This window comes from Bos indicus, chromosome 3 (genome assembly GCF_029378745.1).
Source record: "Bos indicus isolate NIAB-ARS_2022 breed Sahiwal x Tharparkar chromosome 3, NIAB-ARS_B.indTharparkar_mat_pri_1.0, whole genome shotgun sequence".
In the NCBI taxonomy this organism is placed as follows: Eukaryota; Metazoa; Chordata; class Mammalia; order Artiodactyla; family Bovidae; genus Bos; species Bos indicus.
Window position 1 is genome coordinate 117526279 of NC_091762.1, and position 17268 is coordinate 117543546.

At 57.7% G+C, this 17268-nt stretch overlaps 1 protein-coding gene across 1 annotated transcript in view; it reads left to right on the forward strand.

The window, feature by feature from the left end:
- Positions 1–207: 207 nt before the first annotated feature.
- Positions 208–17268, forward strand: part of RAMP1 (receptor activity modifying protein 1) — a 41180-nt gene continuing 24119 nt past the window's right edge. Inside the window, exons 1-2 of the mRNA XM_019958002.2 lie at positions 208–353; positions 9496–9634. Coding sequence (XP_019813561.2) covers positions 302–353; positions 9496–9634 — 191 coding nt within the window. The 5' untranslated portion in view covers positions 208–301. The remainder of the gene's footprint in view (positions 354–9495; positions 9635–17268) is intronic.

The window sequence follows — 17268 nt, forward strand, 5'->3', positions numbered from 1 at the left end:
TCTCGGGCGAAGCCTTCCCCATCCGGCCCCGCGCTCTCCTCGCTGGTGCAGCGTCTGCCCCCGCACCCCGGCCGGCAGGTGCTGGCCAGCCCGGCTCGCCTGCTGCGGGCCTTCCCTGCGGGGTTCCGGCGCGGCCCCCATCCCCGCGCGGGCCACCCCTCCACCCGCCGCGGGCCGCAGTGGGCCGGGCCCCGCGGCAGCCGCCTCCCGCCCGCTCCGCTGCCGCCCCCGCCCCTGGTGCGGCGGGCTCAGTCCTCGGCGGGGCGCGCGGCGGGCGGCTGGACTCGGCTCGGCTGCGGCCATGGCCCCGGGCCTGCGCGGCCTCCGGTGCCGCGGCCTCTGGCTGCTCCTGGGTGAGTAGGCGGGGGTCCCGGCTCCGGCTCAGGACGGGCCGCGGGCGGGGGGCGCCTCCCTCCGGGGAAGGGGCGGCTTCGGAGGCCTCGCGGGGGCGCGGGGCGCGGGCACTCAGGTTCCGGAGGAAACCGTGACCGACCTCATGGCACCTTGGCCCCCGGCTCCAGGCTGCGGGCAGTTTCGGGTTCCAGAATCAGAACCCCGTACCATTTACCTAGAAAACTGGCTAAAACTGAAAATCTGACACATTCACAGCCAACAGTTGCTGGTTTGTAGATAAGCCTCCTTTGCAGAAATGAGGCCAACCATTCTCTTCGGGGCATTTCCACAGGGGGTGTGTGTGTGTGCGTATTGACTTGCCATTCTGTGTGTGTTGACTTGCCTGTGTGTGTGTGTATGTAGGTGTGTGTTGACTTGCCTGTGTGTGTGTGTGTGTGTGTGTGTTGATTTGCCACTCTGTGTGGGTGTGTGTTGACTTGCCAATCTGTGTGTGTATGTAGGTGTGTGTTGACTTGCCAGTGTGTGTGTGTGTGTGTGTGTGGCTAGCAGCAGTCCAGAGAGGGGCTCTTGGGGAGGTGGCAGAACACGCCTGGCTCTCTGTTCTGAGACCATGGTGGCAGGAGCCTGCAGCTGACTCAGCAAAATCTAGCAGAAATTGTCATCTTCAGTTCCCTCTTCCCACTGTTTTCATAAAATGCTAAGCAACCTTCCTGAACTGCCTCAGCTATTGGATTCATTTCATGTATTTAGTTACCATTTAATAAAAACCAAATCAGTCATGTAAAGTGGAAGAATCCAGTGGCCCAGGGAGGCCCCCACAGTTCTTCCTGGTGGCTGTGTCCTGGCTGCCAAGCAGCGATGCTGCCCTTGGGGAAGGGGTCCCCACAGTGCCGTGCAGCTGCTCAAGAGGCAGCCAGGGGTTGCGGGGCTTGTCTGGGAGGCGGGAGGCTGTCACTCCAAGCTTCCAGTTCCCACACCTCGCCAAGGAGTGTTGGAGCTGCCCAAAACCCTTAGCATCTACTTCAACAGAATGTACTCTGAAAGCTGATCCTGCCACTTAAGTATTTTTGCTGAAGGTATATGAAAAGCAGAATCTTATAATAATATTCTCTTCTTTTGCATTAGGATCTGTGGGTTTGACCTGGAATGTACTGTTTTAGTTTCTTAAGAAATGAGCATTTCTCTTTCAGCAAGGTAGAGAGCTGGGCTGAGCCCAGCTTATTTAAGCATAAATAAACAAATTCTCTTTCCTACCATCCAGAAGCTGCACCCTCTAAAGCTTATGTAAATAAAACACTTTATCGTGATCACATATTAAAGACCTTCCTTGTTTACCAAGAAAATAATACATGTTCTGGTGGAAGGTCAAAGTCTTGGAACCCTAACATTCTGAGAGGTCTGGCTAATGTTATATCATGGAAGAACAAACACAGCTTTATGAGGTTATCAGTTAATTAGTGTCATTGGAGCCGAGCTGTAGTCAGAAGAATTAGGAGAGCACACGTTTTTCTTTCCAAGGGGTAGTGTGAGCTAGAGCCCCTTGGTGATGAAGATTTTGCTACCCAGAATAGCAAGGTGGAATTTCTTATTTTTCATCCGTCAGAAAAGAGGGACATTTCCAGAGGAGCCAGAGTCCGTGCATCATGACTTCGTTGTAAGCTCCCGTCACTACCCGCCCACCTTCACTGGGCAGTGCTGGCCGGCGTTGGCCTGTTTGAACTCCTCTGTCGTCTGTCCTGGGAAACATGCACCTCCCCTCGCGTGCTGGGGGAGGGGGTACTTCTTGCAAGGCTGCTGTGTCCCTGGGTCGGGAAGACCCCCTGGAGAAGGGAATGGCTACCTACTCCACTATCTGTGCCTGGAGAATCCCGTGGACAGGGGAGCCTGGCGGACTACAGTCCATGGGGTCGTAGAGAGTCAGACACAGTGACTAACACTGTGTTTATTGAAATATGTGACTTTATATAAATACAAGGGTAGCTGTTTGGAACCGACCAGGACATCACAGGAAATGCAGTCCACATGACTGCTTCAGATTGTCATGCTGCTTTAGTCCGGAGGCGGCTCTAATCCTGGAGTCATCTGAAAGGTTCTTTTTTTTGCTCATCAACTCAGTGTGTCTGTTCACCCTGTGTGTGTAGTGGCAGGGAGACGTTTCTGGGTATCCGTCTTCCTTCTACAGCTGCGTGCCCGGCAGTGTGCACATCGTTAGGCGAGGGCTGTTGAGAGATGATGTTTATGCCCACATCAGAAGTGGCGGTAACCACATGTCAAGGAAGGGTTTTAGGTGAAATCCTTACTCAGGGCAAATAGCTAGCTGGGGAAAGCCGGTTCCTCCTGCTTTCCCCCAGGATGAAGCAATCCCATAGCTTCTCCTCACTTAGAAACGGCGCCTGGCAGAGTGTGTGATGGCGGCGCCCCGTGTGACCTGAATTCCAGGAAGATGCTGAGCCATCAGCAGGGCAGCCCCTCGGGCTTGGTGGCCTTCAGGCCCAGAGCCTGTCTTTCCCAAGGGCCGCCTGGCACGGAGGGCTCCCCGCTCCTAGGGCCCTGGCCCAGGCCTGCCTGCCGGGACGGTCTCGGGGAGGGACCCGGGACCCAGGCCCAACTCTCCGTTTAGTCCTCTCAGCTGGACATGGGGGCCGTGCGGCCAGGTCCCATCCCAGGAGCCGCAGGGGCCCCGGGGAGGGGACAGCAGGGCACCTCTCCAAGACAGACGCACTGACAGACAGACCTGAGTGAGCCCCAAGAGATGAACGTTTCCAGCCCATGACCCCGTCACATTTGAGTCTGACGTGTGCCCAGCAGGGTGGTGGGCCTGGTGCGTGGCAGATACACGGTGGGCTCTGAGAAGGGCACACGCTGGCAGGTGCGGGAGCTGTGAGATCCCTGCCTGAGAACCTCTCGTTCTGCCAGGGACTCGGGAGACCTGAGGAGGAGACCGGGAGCCTGGGGAGGGGCCGGGGGAGGGGCAGAATCCCCGCCGGCCCTGGGTGCCCCCCCACCCGCCTGCCCCTGCTCTTCAGCATCCTCCTGGCACGTGGAGACCACAGGACGCTGCTGGGGCTCTGCCCTGTCCCCCCAGCCTCCTCCCACCACCCCCATGGTGCGCCCACAGGGATGTCCTGGGCACCAGCCCTCCCCCGCTCCAGGATGGATGACCTTGGGGCTGGATAACGTTTCTAGAGAACACGTCTGTTCTTGGCCAGGAGGGTTATGTCAACACAGCAGCGGGAGGAAGCTCCCAGGCTAAACAAGAGCTTATTCTTGGTGACATAATGATGGTATTGTTGTTCATGGAGAAAAACAAAAGAATTTCCCTAAGATTGTTTTATGTTAGTATTTTCTTTGACATCGAAAGACATCACTGCAGTGATCATTTAAAACACAGATTCTGAGCAGTTTCACTAAAGCAGGGTCCATGGCCAAGTCTCAGCAGGGGAGCAGGGGACCCGGGCGTCTCATCACAGCCCGGCCGCTCTTATTTCCTGCTCACTAGACCTCCCAGTGTCCCTGTCATATTTGTCCTGATCCCACCCCGCTCCCGGGTGGAGTTCTCCGGTGAATTCTGTGGGACCAGGGACCAGAGGCCGCCCCCTGCACCCACCTGGGCAGCACCCACCTGTGTGTGCTTCCAGGGCTCTGTACCCCCATACCCGAGAGGCTCACCAGCAAGGGTTCTCCTGAGCCAGGCCTCACCTGGGAGGATCAAAGACAGCAGTTTACCCGGCAAATGACCGAATGACAATGCCTGTCTCACTGTCACACGCTCCAGTCCACCGTCGACTGGAACAAAAGCAGTCCATGAATCAGATAGCAGACTTGAGAGCTGGACCATAAAGAAGCCCGAGCAGTAAAGAATGGATGCTTTCGAACTGTGGTGTTGGAGAAGACTCTTTCGAGTCCCTTGGACTGCAAGGAGATCCAACCAGTCCATCCTAAAGGAGATCAGTGCTGGGTGTTCATTGGAAGGACTGATGCTGAAGCTGAAGCTTCAATCTTTGGCCACCTGATACGAAGAGACAGCTCAGTGGAAAAGACCCTGATGCTGGGAAAGATTTAAGGCAGGAGGAGAAGGGGATGACAGAGGATGAGATGGTTGGATGGTATCACCGACTCGATGAACATGAGTTTGAGCAAGCTCCAAGAGATGGTGAAGGACAGGGAGGCCTGGCATGCTACAGTCCACGGGGTCGCAAAGAGTTGGACATGAATGAAGGACTGAACAACAGCAATAGCAAACCTCATGTTTTGGGGGAAGAGGCCTGAAAGGCAAAGGCGAGGCGAGGTGACAGAGGCTGGCCCCTCTGCGTGAGGCATTATTGCCTCGGGCAGGTTCCAGGGTCCATTTGTGCAGACAGATGCTGTGGTCCGGGTAGATGGACAGATGAGGGAGGCACTCCCTCATGCTGGTGACTCCCCCGGCTCCTAACACTAGGGCCACATGGGGCCAGGCCTACCAGGGCTTTCGAGAAGCCGGAACAGATCTGGAGCGCTAAGACAGCCGTCCCTGCATGGGAGTGAGGAGTCTCCCAGCTGATCTGCTGAGGCGGGCTGCTGAGTATGGAGGAGGCACAGGCTCCCAGGTCCCCGTCCCCTCCTGCGGTTGGCTGTTGAAGGGTTCCTGGTAGCAGTTAGAAGATGGCGCGATGCACAGTCGGAGAGGGCTCTCTGCTGGGCAGGGCGGAGGAGGTGATGGTTCACTGGGCCTTGAGGGTTGAGTAGGAGTTTTCACTTGTCACACAGAGTTGTTGTTGTTGTGGTTGTTTTTGTTTTTCATTTTGTCTTTTGGGTTCTTCTTTTCCTTTTCCAGAGTAGACGGAGAAAGGCTGAAGGTAACACGTTCAAACCAAGTGCTGTTTACGTCATCCTCTGGGGCATTTAGTGACTGGCCAGGCAGGTAGCTTCCTGGGCATTTGGCTCCTGAGTGGCTGTAACCAGGGGAGTCCTGGGAGTGGGTGGTTCCCAGTGTGCTGGCCCCAGCTGGGGGAGCAGAAGGTGATTCGGCTGGAGCGCACAGAGCAAGGCTTTCCTGCGGCTGTTAGGAGAAGGTCTGGGCAGAATAGAGGTGGCGCTTTGGAAACCCCATTCCTTAACCTGCAGAAGATAGGGAAGAGCAGAGGCAGCGTGAAGATCAGCTGTGATCACAGCACTTGGCTCGCCGCTCTCAACATTCCCTCAGATTTACTGATTTTAATTGAGGAGTGACTTCCCTCGTGGCTCAGCCAGTTACGGAGTCTGCCTGCAATGCAGAGACTCGGGTTTGATCTCTGGGTCGGGAAGATCCCCTGGACAAGGGAATGGCTACCCACTCCAGTACTCTTGCCTGGAGAATTCCATAGACAGAGAAGCCTGACAGGCTACAGTTCATGGGGTTGCAAAGAGTTGGACATGACTGAGCAACTTCTTCAATTCAACTGAGTAATTGGCATAGAATAAACAATGCATTTCAAGTGTGTGGCTTAGAAGGTCCTGGGATATGTATGCACCCATGTGGACTCAAGACTGTGCGCGTGGGTACCCACCACCTCCACAGTGTGCCTCTGTCGCCTCCCCTTCCTGCCCCCTCCCACCACGCCTGCAGGGCTCACACGCTGTGAGTCACTAAGGTCCCCTCACACCGCAGACCCTCAGGGAGGGCCACGTGCGGCTGGTCCTGTAGACACAAGTTCTGGAAACCAGCCCCGTTGGCCCACTTGGTGCAGGAGGGTCTCATTTCACAGAGAAAGAAACTGTCCCAGAGGTGACGGGGCCCGGGGGCCCAGCCTGGGTGGTGGGGGCAGTGGGCTGGGGCCCAAGGGCCCACTGGCTCCGCCGGGGGAGGCTCTGAGCCCAGCTCCCCGGCCGGCCACTCCAACAAGGGAGGGGCCCTTCCCACGGCTCGCCCCCCACCCGTGACCCCAGCCCTGGGAGGCCCATGCGGGTCTGCGGCTCTGTCTCTGCAATCGTGGCGTGAGCTGAGCGGCAGCAAGACGGGCCGGTTTTGCGGGCACGCAGCCGCAGGCCAAGGGCACAGGTGAGAAGAGAGACCTGGCGGGTCCTCCCCTGGGCCCTCGTCGCTCGTTAGAAAGCCCAAAGGCCCCCAAGCCCCAGGGGCTCCCGTGAGGCGCCGGCCACCCTGTCTTTCTGGCCCCAGGCCCATTGCCATAGCGATCTCACGGCGGGTCCTCTCCCTGTCAGGGCCGGGGGCATTGTCTGTGCTTTCTCGGAGCCCCTCCAGCCCCAGCCAGCCTTCCTGCACTGGAGAACACCGGCACAAGGGCAAGTCCTGCCTCAGCTTGCTGCTGTCTGCCCGGCAGCCTCGCACTTGGCCTCTTAAGACACGCGCTGTGAAGGATTAACCTCGCAGTCACCTGGGAACGGGAGCCACCTGGTCTCAAACAGCTGGTTTTAAAACATTGGGCAGTGTATTCAGTTTTAAAGCCATGATGGGGCCTCTCTTTGCAAGGAAAAGAACTATATCAGGCTCGTTTTTTATTAAAAAAAAAAAAGCATCATCCTTCTCCTGTGCTGAAACTGGTTTCCAAATTCACCACCCAAGCAGCTTGCCCAACCTCATTCCAGTTGTCGAACAGCCGGGAGAACCAGCTCTGGGCTCCCGCAGGGCAGGAAAGAAAGGGTAGCGGTAGTGGTGAAGGCCGGACTTTGCCCCCACAGAGCAGAGGGCCCGCCCTTGGGACACAGACAACGGCTCCCAGAGAGGTGGGAGCTGCCCGACCCTGGGCCAGCCCCGATCCGGGCCACGGCGAGGCCACGGGGCGGGCCCTACAGCGGGGCTCACACCCACAGTGGGGGCTCCAGCGTGACCTGAGGCCCGGAACGATTGTGGGGGACTGTTGTGGGCACCCCTCCAGTGTCCACATCAGCTCCTGGCTTTCGGTTGCCTGCCCCCGAGCACTGACCTTCTCCCTAACCCAGCCCTGCCAGCGCAGGAGGGGAGCCCAGCGCCCTTCCTGATCTCCTGAGGGCGCTCCGAGGCGCCTCGCTGCAGCCCAGGCACAGCGCGCTGTGCTAAAGCCGGGTGTCGCAGACTTGTTCGTTTGACAAATAATAAGGTGCAGAGCCGCTGGCTAGCAGGGAGGGCGACAGGCAATCAGAGGGCGGCCAAAGGAGAGGAAAACCCCGCCCACCCTAAATAAAGCCTGGAGGACCTCGGGGAGGAGGCTGCGGAGTAGGACGGGCTGCATCTGGGTCTGGGCTTTGCGGGCAAAAGGAGGTCCGCGGGCGCAGCCCGGGCAGATGTGCAGAGTGCTGAGGGCGTGGGGGCACCAGGGTGGGGCTTTCGGAACATGGCTGGAGCTCCTCCGTGAGCCAGTGTCTAAGCACTCCCCACCCTGAGCTACCTGTGACCCTGGGCGCTCCACCTGTGCACGAAGGTGGGCTTTCTCAGGGGCGTCTGGATGGAGCCGGGGTTGGGAGCAGCCCCTTCCCCCAGCTGGTCCTCGGGTGCGTGAGCTGTGCCAGGTGGACCCGGCGGGGTCCCATCCCAGGGCACCCAGGGTGGGCTGGCCTGCTCCCCACGCCTGCGGGTCCTCTTCTGAGGCTCCTCCAAGGGGGTTTTCCTCTTGCCAGCCTCTCGTCTCCTCCACCCACCACCCATTACTCCTGGTTTCTCTGGCTGAAAACCCCCAGGGTCCTCCCTGCTTCCCAGCATGCATGTCCAGATCTGGGGTACAGAGTGACACCCTCCAGGCGGTGGGCGCAGGACCGGGCATCTCGGCGCTCAGGCAGTGAAGTGAAGTGAAGTAAGTCGCTCAGTCATGTCCGACTCTTTGCAACCCCAGGGACTATACAGTTCATGGAATTCTCCAGGCCAGGATACTGGAGTGGGTAGCCTTTCCCTTCTCCAGGGGATCTTCCCAACCCAGGGATGGAACTCAGGTCTCCCGCATTGCAGGCGGATTCTTTACCAGCTGAGCCACAGGGTGAAGCCCGAGGCTTTTTTCAGCTCCTGCCGCCAGCTTCACCTCTATCTCCATGTGCCGTGGGCTCCCTGTGTTTGGCTTCTTATTTGTGACCAATCACAGAGCTAATCACAGTCCCTGGCAATCCATGGGGTCACAGAGTCAGACACGACTAAGCGGCTAAACAAACAAATCAGTGTTGTCCTTGTGTTGCTGTGAAATGTCACTCTGTTGGCTCGAGCCCCTGACAAGATGTGTCTGGCCTGCCGTCTGTCACTTAGGTAAGTGGACTCGTTAGTCTCCTGCCCCCACTGGGCAACATGGAATTGGGCCCTGGAGGTCCTCACGTGGACCCTGGAGAGGAGGGTGGAGCCCCCTGCCACCACGTAGCCCCTGGGACTCCGGTGGGGACAGAGACAGGGTCTGCTCCCCTGCCTGCCAGGGGCCCTGTGCTGGCCACCCTCCCAGCCCCCAGGGCACTCTGCCCTTCACCTTCATTTGGGACAGCCCGTCAACTCTGTTACCTGTAGCCGACACCACTGTCCACCTGTTCCTCTCCCCAGTCCCCATGAGTGGAAGGGTAGGAACAGCTCAGGTGACAGCTTGGCAGCTTGGTTTCTAGCCGATGAACACCCAGACCCAGAGAACGTGAGCTCAGCGCTGGGTGGTACAGCCCGGCTGGCACACACTGGTGGAAGAGCGGGGTACGGGTCTCCAAGACCCTGTGCTGCTCACCAGCTCCCTGGGGCAGGCTGATTCCTCCCCTCACTCCCGGGCAGACGTGCAGGGGCCTCGTGGGTGATCAGCCTGTGTCCAGTCCCAGCAGGCTGTTCTCACTGCCACAGTTTCTGTGTCTGCGAAGTGGAGGCTTAGGAACCAGGTCAGGGGTGGGTGAGGCCGAAAAGGTGCGTGAGTGTCAGGCCGTGTCCCCTGGACCAGAGGACGTGCAGTCCCCGCTCTGGAGCCCAGGGAGATGGCGGTCTCAGACACACTGTCAGCAGGCGGGCCTTTGCTGGGCCCCGAAGTGACTGATCATGCCATCCAGCTGGAGCCTGGACGCCCCACCCACCCCCCACCTCCGGGATCACGGCGCCCCCCAGGGCATCTGGGTGGCCTGGGAGTCAGACGAGCCAGTCTGTGCTGGTGGGTGTGGGCCGCGAAGGGTGGAGCCAGCCCCTGACTCTGCAGGGATGGGCGAGCTAGGTAGATGACTATCCTGCGGGGGCTCTCGTTGCAGTGACCCACCTCTGCCTGGCCACTGCCTGCCAGCACGCCGACCACGGCACCCTCCTCCAGGAGTTCTGCCTCCCCCAGTTCCAGGCACACATGGAGGCCGTTGGGAGGACGCTGTGGTGTGACTGGGGCAAGACCATCAGGTGAGTCTGGCGTGTCCTGGAGGGGCAGCGGGGATGCTGTGAGAGCGTCTCCCTCGAGGCCCCAGGAGCTGTTCTTCACTGACAGGCTGGTTCCCATGCCACAGGCTGGGACCAGAGAGAGGGTGAAGAGGGGTGCGCTGGGGGGCGGGCGCGTGGACAGGGAGGGCAGGGGCCGTGACCTCGATGACCAGGCTCAAGCTGGGTAGCGGGGCAGAGGCGGCAGGCAGCAGAGGGCTCCGTCGGGCTGGGTCCAGTCTGGGATGCTGGTGGTGGGAGCAAGATCCAGCTCCCAGGGGGCCGGGTCCCTATGACAGGAGGCCCCTCCCCCACCTGGTGCAGGGTGGTCCCCTCAGCCTCCCACCATCCCCGAGACCCAGCCTGTCCTCCCACCTGCCCAGGGGGCTCGGGCTCGGAGCTTCCTGGAACCGTAGGGTGGAGGCACGCCCCTCACCAGGGGCAGCTGGACATGAGCCCCTTCTTCTTCCCAACTTGGTCCTTCTACCAAGATGTCCTTCCCCCAAGATGTCCTTCCCCCTGACCCACAGGGTGCATCCCAGCCCCCCTCGGCTGCCTGATGAGGTCGGGAGCCTCCCCCCCACCCAGGCCTGGCTCCTTCATCTTCTAGGGCAGCCAGCAGCAATCAGCTTGTCTGCGGTTGATATTCAAGGCTGAGTTTTCCTAGGCTGTGTTTCTGCTTCAGTGTTCAGACCCTGGGGGCACCTGGGGGCTCCAGTGGGCAAGGAAAGGCAAAGAGAAGCACCCTCCAAACACCGAGATTGCAGTGGGGTTGACAACCCAGCCAGGCATGTGGGGTCCCCAGTGTGTGTGCGGGTTTCGGGCCGGGCTCCGACATCGTCCGTACAAGGACTGCCCTCGGTTCACAGCCTGGCCAGGACACACAGGAGCTGGGCGCGGGGTCCTCAACCTCCTGTAGTTAACATGAAGCCTGCGCTTGCCTCCAGGGTTTGAGCAGAGGCTCCGCGGCAGCCACCCCAGCAGGGTCTCCTCCCCATCCTCCTCCTCCACGGCCTTCAGGGTCTCCTATTCTGAGCTGAGAAATCAGTCAAAGGGGGAGGCAGGCTATTAAAAATCAGCTTTTCAGGCTAGTGGGCCTTCCGATTCTCTGAAGGGTTTGTGTTTAAATGAAAGGTCACACATTGTTAAGATGCAGAGAAGACGCCAAGGGGTCCCTGGGGATCCGCACTCCCCCCACCACCATCCAGCTCTGTGCAAGTGATTTGTGTGGACAGATTGCAAACCAGTGGCCGAGCAGAAGAGGTAGCACAAGCAGCAGGTGACATGCTGAACGAAGCAGTGGTGACAGGTTCCTAGAAACGAAGCGGGCGCGCACGGTTCCCGCCTGTGCTCAGAGTGCAAACAGGAGTCGTTATCACCCGGCCTGGAGTTCTGCCATCCTCCCAGCTGAGCCAGGTGTGATTCAGCTGGAAGTCGGAGTGGCGGGGGTGGGGCGGGGTTGCTGGGAAATTTCTTTATTTAAAAAGGAAATCAAGACCACTGAGGGAGGGAGAGGCAGAAGACCCATCGTGAGAGCTTCTCAGCAAATCAGCTGGGGCTAGCAAGCTGGTGGGCAGAATAAAGGCCCCTAGAGATGTGTGCACCCTAACCTGAGACCTGGGAACGTGTTTCATTGTGTGATGTTCAGTTCAGTCACTCAGTCGTCTCTGATTCTTTGTGACCTCGTGGACTGCAGCACACCAGGCCTCCCTGTCCATCACCGACTCTCTGAGTTTGCTGAAAATCATGTCCATCAAGTAGGTCATGCCATCCAACCATCTCATCCTCTGTCGTCCCCTTCTCCTCCTGCCCTCAGTCTTTCCCAGCATCAGGGTCTTTTCAAATGAGTCAGCTCTTCACACCAGGTGGCCAAAGTATTGGAGTTTCAGCTTCAGCATCAGTCCTTCCAATGAATATTCAGGACTGATTTCTTTTAGGATGGACTGGTGGATCTCCTTGCAGTCCAAGGGACTCTCAAGAGTCTTCTCCAACACCACAGTTCAAAAGCATCAATTCTTCTGTACTCAGCTTTCTTTATAGTCCAATTGTCACATCCATACATGACCACTGGAAAAACCATAGCCTTGACTAGACGGACTTTTGTCAGCAAAGTAACGTCTCTGCTTTTGAATATGCTGTCTAGGTTGGTCATAACTTTTCTTCCAAGGACCAAGCGTCTTTTAATTTCATGGCTGCGCTCACCATCCACAGTGATTTTGGAGCCCCAAAAAATAAATTCCGTCACTGTTTCCACTGTTTCCCCATCTATTTCCCACGAAGTGATGGGACCAGATGCCATGATCTTCGTTTTCTGAATGTTGAGCTTTAGGCCAACTTTTTCACTCTCCTCTTTCACTTTCATCAAGAGGCTTTTGAGTTCCTCTTCACTTTCTGCCATAAGGGTGGTGTCATCTGCATATCTGAGGTTATTGATATTTCTCCCGGCAATCTTGATTCCAGCTTGTGTTTCTTCCAGTCCAGCGTTTCTCATGATGTACTCTGCAGATAAGTTAAATAAGCAGGGTGGCAATATACAGCCTTGACACATTCCTTTTCCTATTTGGAACCAGTCTGTTGTTCCATGTCCAGTTCTAACTGTTGCTTCCTGACCTGCATACAGATTTCTCAGGAGGCAGGTCAGGTGGTCTGGTATTCCCATCTCTTGAAGAATGTTCCACAGTTTGTTGTGATCCACACAGTCAAAGGCTTTGGCATAGTCAATGAAGCAGATGTAGATGTTTTTCTGAAACTCTCTTGCTTTCTCTATGATTCAATGAATGCTGGCAATTTGATCTCTGGTTCCTCTGCCTTTTCTAAATCTAGCTTGAAAATCTTGAAGTTCATGGTTCACATACTGTTGAAGCCTGGCTTGGAGAATTTTGAGCATTACTTTGCTAGTGTGTGAGATGAGTGCAATTGTGTGGTAGTTTGAGCATTCTTTGGCATTGCCTTTCTTTGGGATTAGAATGAAAACTGACCTTTTCCAGTCCTGTGGCCACTTCTGAGTTTTCCAACTTTTCTGGCATATTGAGTGCAGCACTTTCACAGCATCATCTTTTAGGATTTGAAATAGCTCAACTGGAATTCCATCACCTCCACTAGCTTTGTGTTGATGCTTCCTATGGCCCACTTGACTTCACATTCCAGGATGTCTGGCTCTAGGTGAGTGATCACACCACCGCAGTTATCTGGGTCATGAAGATTTTTTTTGTACAGTGCTTCTGTGTATTCTTGCCACGTCTTCATATTTTCTGCTTGTGTTAGGTCCGTACCATTTCTGTCCTTTATTGTGTCCATCTTTGCATGAAATGTTCCCTTGGACTCTCTAATTTTTTGGAGAGGTCTCTGGTCTTTCCCATCCTGTTGTTTTCCTCTACATTACGCGGCGATGGGGAGGCAAATCACAGGTGGCACTGCGGTTGCTGCCCAGGCGGCCTGGAGGGGGGTCATGAGGGTTGTCTGGGCGGGCCCGGCACCGTCACTCGGCTCCGCAAATCGTCCAGCCTTGGCAGTTTGTGCTTCCTGGTGGCTCAGACGGTAAAGAATCCGCCTGCAATGCGGGAGACCTGGGTTTGATCCCTGGGTCAGGAAGATCCCCTGGAGAAGGGCATGGCACCCCACTCCAGTATTCTTGCCTGGAGAATCCCATGGACAGAGGAGCCTGGCGGGCTGCAGTGCACGGGTCACGAAGAGTCAGACCCGACCGAGTCTGCACTTTAACCTGGTGGTCACAGCGCCGTCAAGCTAACTTTGGTGTCCTTTTGGCCCACCCACTCACCGTCTGACTTTCTCACCATGAGATTCTCCAGGCTCATTCTGTGCGCTTTCTGCCCCAACCTTGGAATAAGCCATGTTTCCAAGGAGCCCTGGTTCCTTTTATTAAAGAGCGGTGTTCAGAGGCCAAGATAAACATACACATATATTCCTATCAGGGATTGAGACGTAACCAGTGAAACCACGCAAGCCCAAGAAGAAAAAGAACATGGGTGAATCCCCCTTTACCCTGGTGGAGGGCAAGGCTATATATAACTGTATTTATTTCAAGGAAGTGGCTTATGATTGTGGGGTGTGCAAAGTCCGAAACCTGTGGGGCAGGCCGAGGCTGGAGGTCTTGGACAGAGCTGATGCTCGCAGCCTCAAGGCAGAATTTATTTTTATTTTATTTTATTTATAGCTGTTTTGGGTCTTCGTTGCCGGGCTCAGGCTTTTCTCTAGTTGCGGTGCTTGGGCTTCTCCCACTGCAGAGCCTGGGCTCTAGGCCACTTGGATTTCAGCGGTTGCAGTTTGTGAGCCTTAGAAGACAGGGTTAGTTGCCCCGTGGCACATGGGAGCAGGGATCAAACCCACGTCCCCTGCATTGGCAGGCGGATTCTTAACCACTGACTACCAGGGAAGTCCGAAGCAGAACTCCTTAACTTGCTCTCAAGGCCTTTCAGCTGAGAGTGAGGTGCCCCCCACCCCCGCCCCGGCCTGCATCATCAAGAACCATCTCCTGTATTTAAGGCCAACTGATGCTGGGAGGGATGGGGGGCAGGAGGAGAAGGGGACGACAGAGGATGAGATGGCTGGATGGCATCACTGACTCGATGGACGTGAGTCTGAGTGAACTCTGGGAGCTAGTGATGGACAGGGAGGCCTGGCGTGCTGCAATTCATGGGGTCACAAAGAGTCAGACATGACTGAGCGACTGAACTGAACTGAACTGAACTGGCCTCCAGCTCATCTGTCCTGAGAATGGCTCGGGGGTCAACGCTCAGTCCTTCCATGTGTGAAGATGCCTGGGGAGCCTCAGATTGCTCAGGGATCTGACCCATCGCTGCTCCAGGTCCTTGCGGGGCTGCTGGGCCCAGGAGAGCAGGCTCCCGTCCGTGAGCCAGGCCAAGTCCACCACGTCCCAGAGTTCAGCTCCTTAAACTGCAGCCCTGGCTCACTAATGGGAACCTAACATGATTTAAAGCATTAACTGGGGGTATAATCTAATTGGGGAAGCTTCAGAGGACATGGGAAAATGTGTTGTCAGATGCTCTCATTTCCAGAGAACTTCCTGCACTGTTGGTCAGGGAGGGGAGGAGTCTGGAATGTGCAGGACTCAGCTAGGAAACGGCTGGTTTTATTTATTTATTTTTAATATTTGTTTACTTGGCTGTGCTGCATCTTTGCTGCAGCCTGCAGAATCTTAAGTTGCAGCACACGGGACCCAGTTCCCTGACCAGGGATGGAACCTGGGCCCCCAGCACTGGCAGGCGGATTCTTAACCCCTGGAGCACCAGGGAGGTCCCGAGGGCTGGTTGACAGTGATCATATTTTTCCCCAAGCCGAGAAATGTCGGGTGGGTTTGGAAGGCCAGGAGACAGCCCTGCTCGTCCACTTTGCACACACCTTCAGGCTCTGAGCTGGGGAAGGTATTAGGGCGGGAGCATTGGAGGTGGGCCAGGGAATGGGCACTGCCCTCTGAGACTGGTCATAAGGGACACAAGTTTCACTTCTTCCCGGCGTCTCTGCCCCGAAGCCTCTGGGTTTGTGTCTGCCCCCCAGGTGAGGTTTTCCAGGGGGCTCAGAGGTTAAAAAAAAAAAATGCTCCTGCCAATGCAGGAGACACAGGAGACGTGGGTTCATACCTTAATTGGGAAGATCCCCTAAAGGAGGAAATGGCAACCCCCTCCAGTATTCTTGCCTGGAAAATTCCATGGACAGAGGAGCCTGGCGGGCTACAGTCCATGGGGCTGCAAAGAGTCGGACAGGACTGAGCGACTTCACTTTCACTTTTTCACTTTCATGCATTGGAGAAGGAAATGGCAACCCACTCCAGTTTTCTTGCCTGGAGAATCCCAGGGGCAGGAGAGCCTGGTGGGCTGACGTCTATGGGGTCACGCAGAGTTGGACACGACTGAAGTGACTTAGCAGCAGCAGCAGCAGAGCACACACGCATGCACGCATGTGTCTGCCTCAACGCTTCAGCGTCTGAGGGGCCCGGGTCCCTGTGGCCTGCTCCTGGGGACCCCTCGCTGCCACACGGGCCCCATGAAAGCCCTCCAGCCTGGCCTGAGCCTCGGTCCAGTTACGAGGCCTGGCCGGCCTGGGCGCTGAGGAGCCGCCCCGGGGGTTGCCAAGGAGGGCACAGGAGCAGGGCACTTAACCAGGGAGACTTGGTTTCGGTGGGTCGCTGGCCCACACGGGGTCTGGACAGGCCCGCTGTGATGCCCCTTATGCTGTAGGAACCAAGGGCCTGTTCTGTGTGTCGCTTGGAAGGAGTCAGTTCAGGAAATTCTTCCCTGCTCCGCAGCAGCGGTTGGAACAGCTGCTTTGCTTCTGACTCCAACAGGAACCGAGGGCAGCATCTTTCTTCAACACCGAGGTTCCTCTGGGACAGATTCTGTCAGCCCCTCCCCAGGGTCCCTGCTGTGCTTGGCCACCCCTCCCAGGCCTTGGGGGGCCCACACCCAGAGTACCAGGCAGGCCCTTCACCAGCGCCCCGCAGGACGCCGGGAGGGGAGGCCGGCCCACCTGAGCACCCCCCGCAGCCGGGAGCTCTCAGAGCAGGGCCGGGCACACGTGAGTGTTTGTCACGGGTCTGCCCACGAGTGCTGGGCCACATCCTTGTCGGGAGGACCTAGCACAGAGGTCCACTTCCCGCCCTCTGCTCACCTGGATTGGGGCACCCGCCAGGCGTCCCACAGCACCCACCGCCTCCAGCCCAGGAGTGCAGAAAGCTGGCAGATGCCCTGGGGCCTCTGGGGGCCTTCGGGGAGGCCTCCCCCGGCTCCCCGGCCCAGCCTCAGCTGGGTCTCCTGCCCGCAGGGAGCAGGCATCGACACGGCCTTCCAGTGGCTGGACGAGGGCGTGGAGTGGGTGAGCACGTGGCCGCGGTCCTTCCCAGACGGTCCCTGCCTCCCCCAGCTTCACATCACCCCCCTCATCGCCCTTCTGAGCGTGACGCGGGTAGGCAGGAAACTCTGCTGCCTGGGGGGCGGCGGGGAGGGAACCCTGGGCTCTTAGAGCCCCCCCAGGATGCGCCAGGCCCCACTGCCACAGGGGCCCGCCTGTGCTCAGGTGGGCTGGGTGGGCAGAAGAAAGGGGGCGCCCTTCCCCGCCAAAGGCAGATTCCTAAAGCCCCATCTAGGTGGCATCTGGGCAGAGCCTTCAGGACGGCAGCTCTGGGCACAGGAGTGTCCCGGGCACCCCATGACCCCAGACACCCCACCACCCCGGGCACCCCAAGACTCCACAGCATGAACACAGGCCTGCGGTCGTGGGGATAGGGGTCTCAGGAGGCCTGCCAGCCCTCTGCTCTGTTTCTGGAGCTCAGCCACGGCTGCCCTGGGGGCAGGTCCAGGGCTGGGGCCAGTGGTGGGCGCCAGGCATGCTGGAGGGGGCAGGCGGGAGCCTTTCTGGCTCCGAGAGATAAGACTGAGGGTCAGGAAGCTCCCAGGAGGAGACCCACCTGCAGAGGCAGCAACCACGGGCGGGAACTGGGGAGGAGGGCCTGGACCTCCCCGTCCATGCCCGAGGCCGCTGCTCCGTCCTCAGGTTCCCTCCACCTCCACGGCTCCCCTGGAGCTGGGGACAAACACATGCTCCCCAGACGTGGGGCCACCAGGCCCTGGCACCCCGCCTGCTCT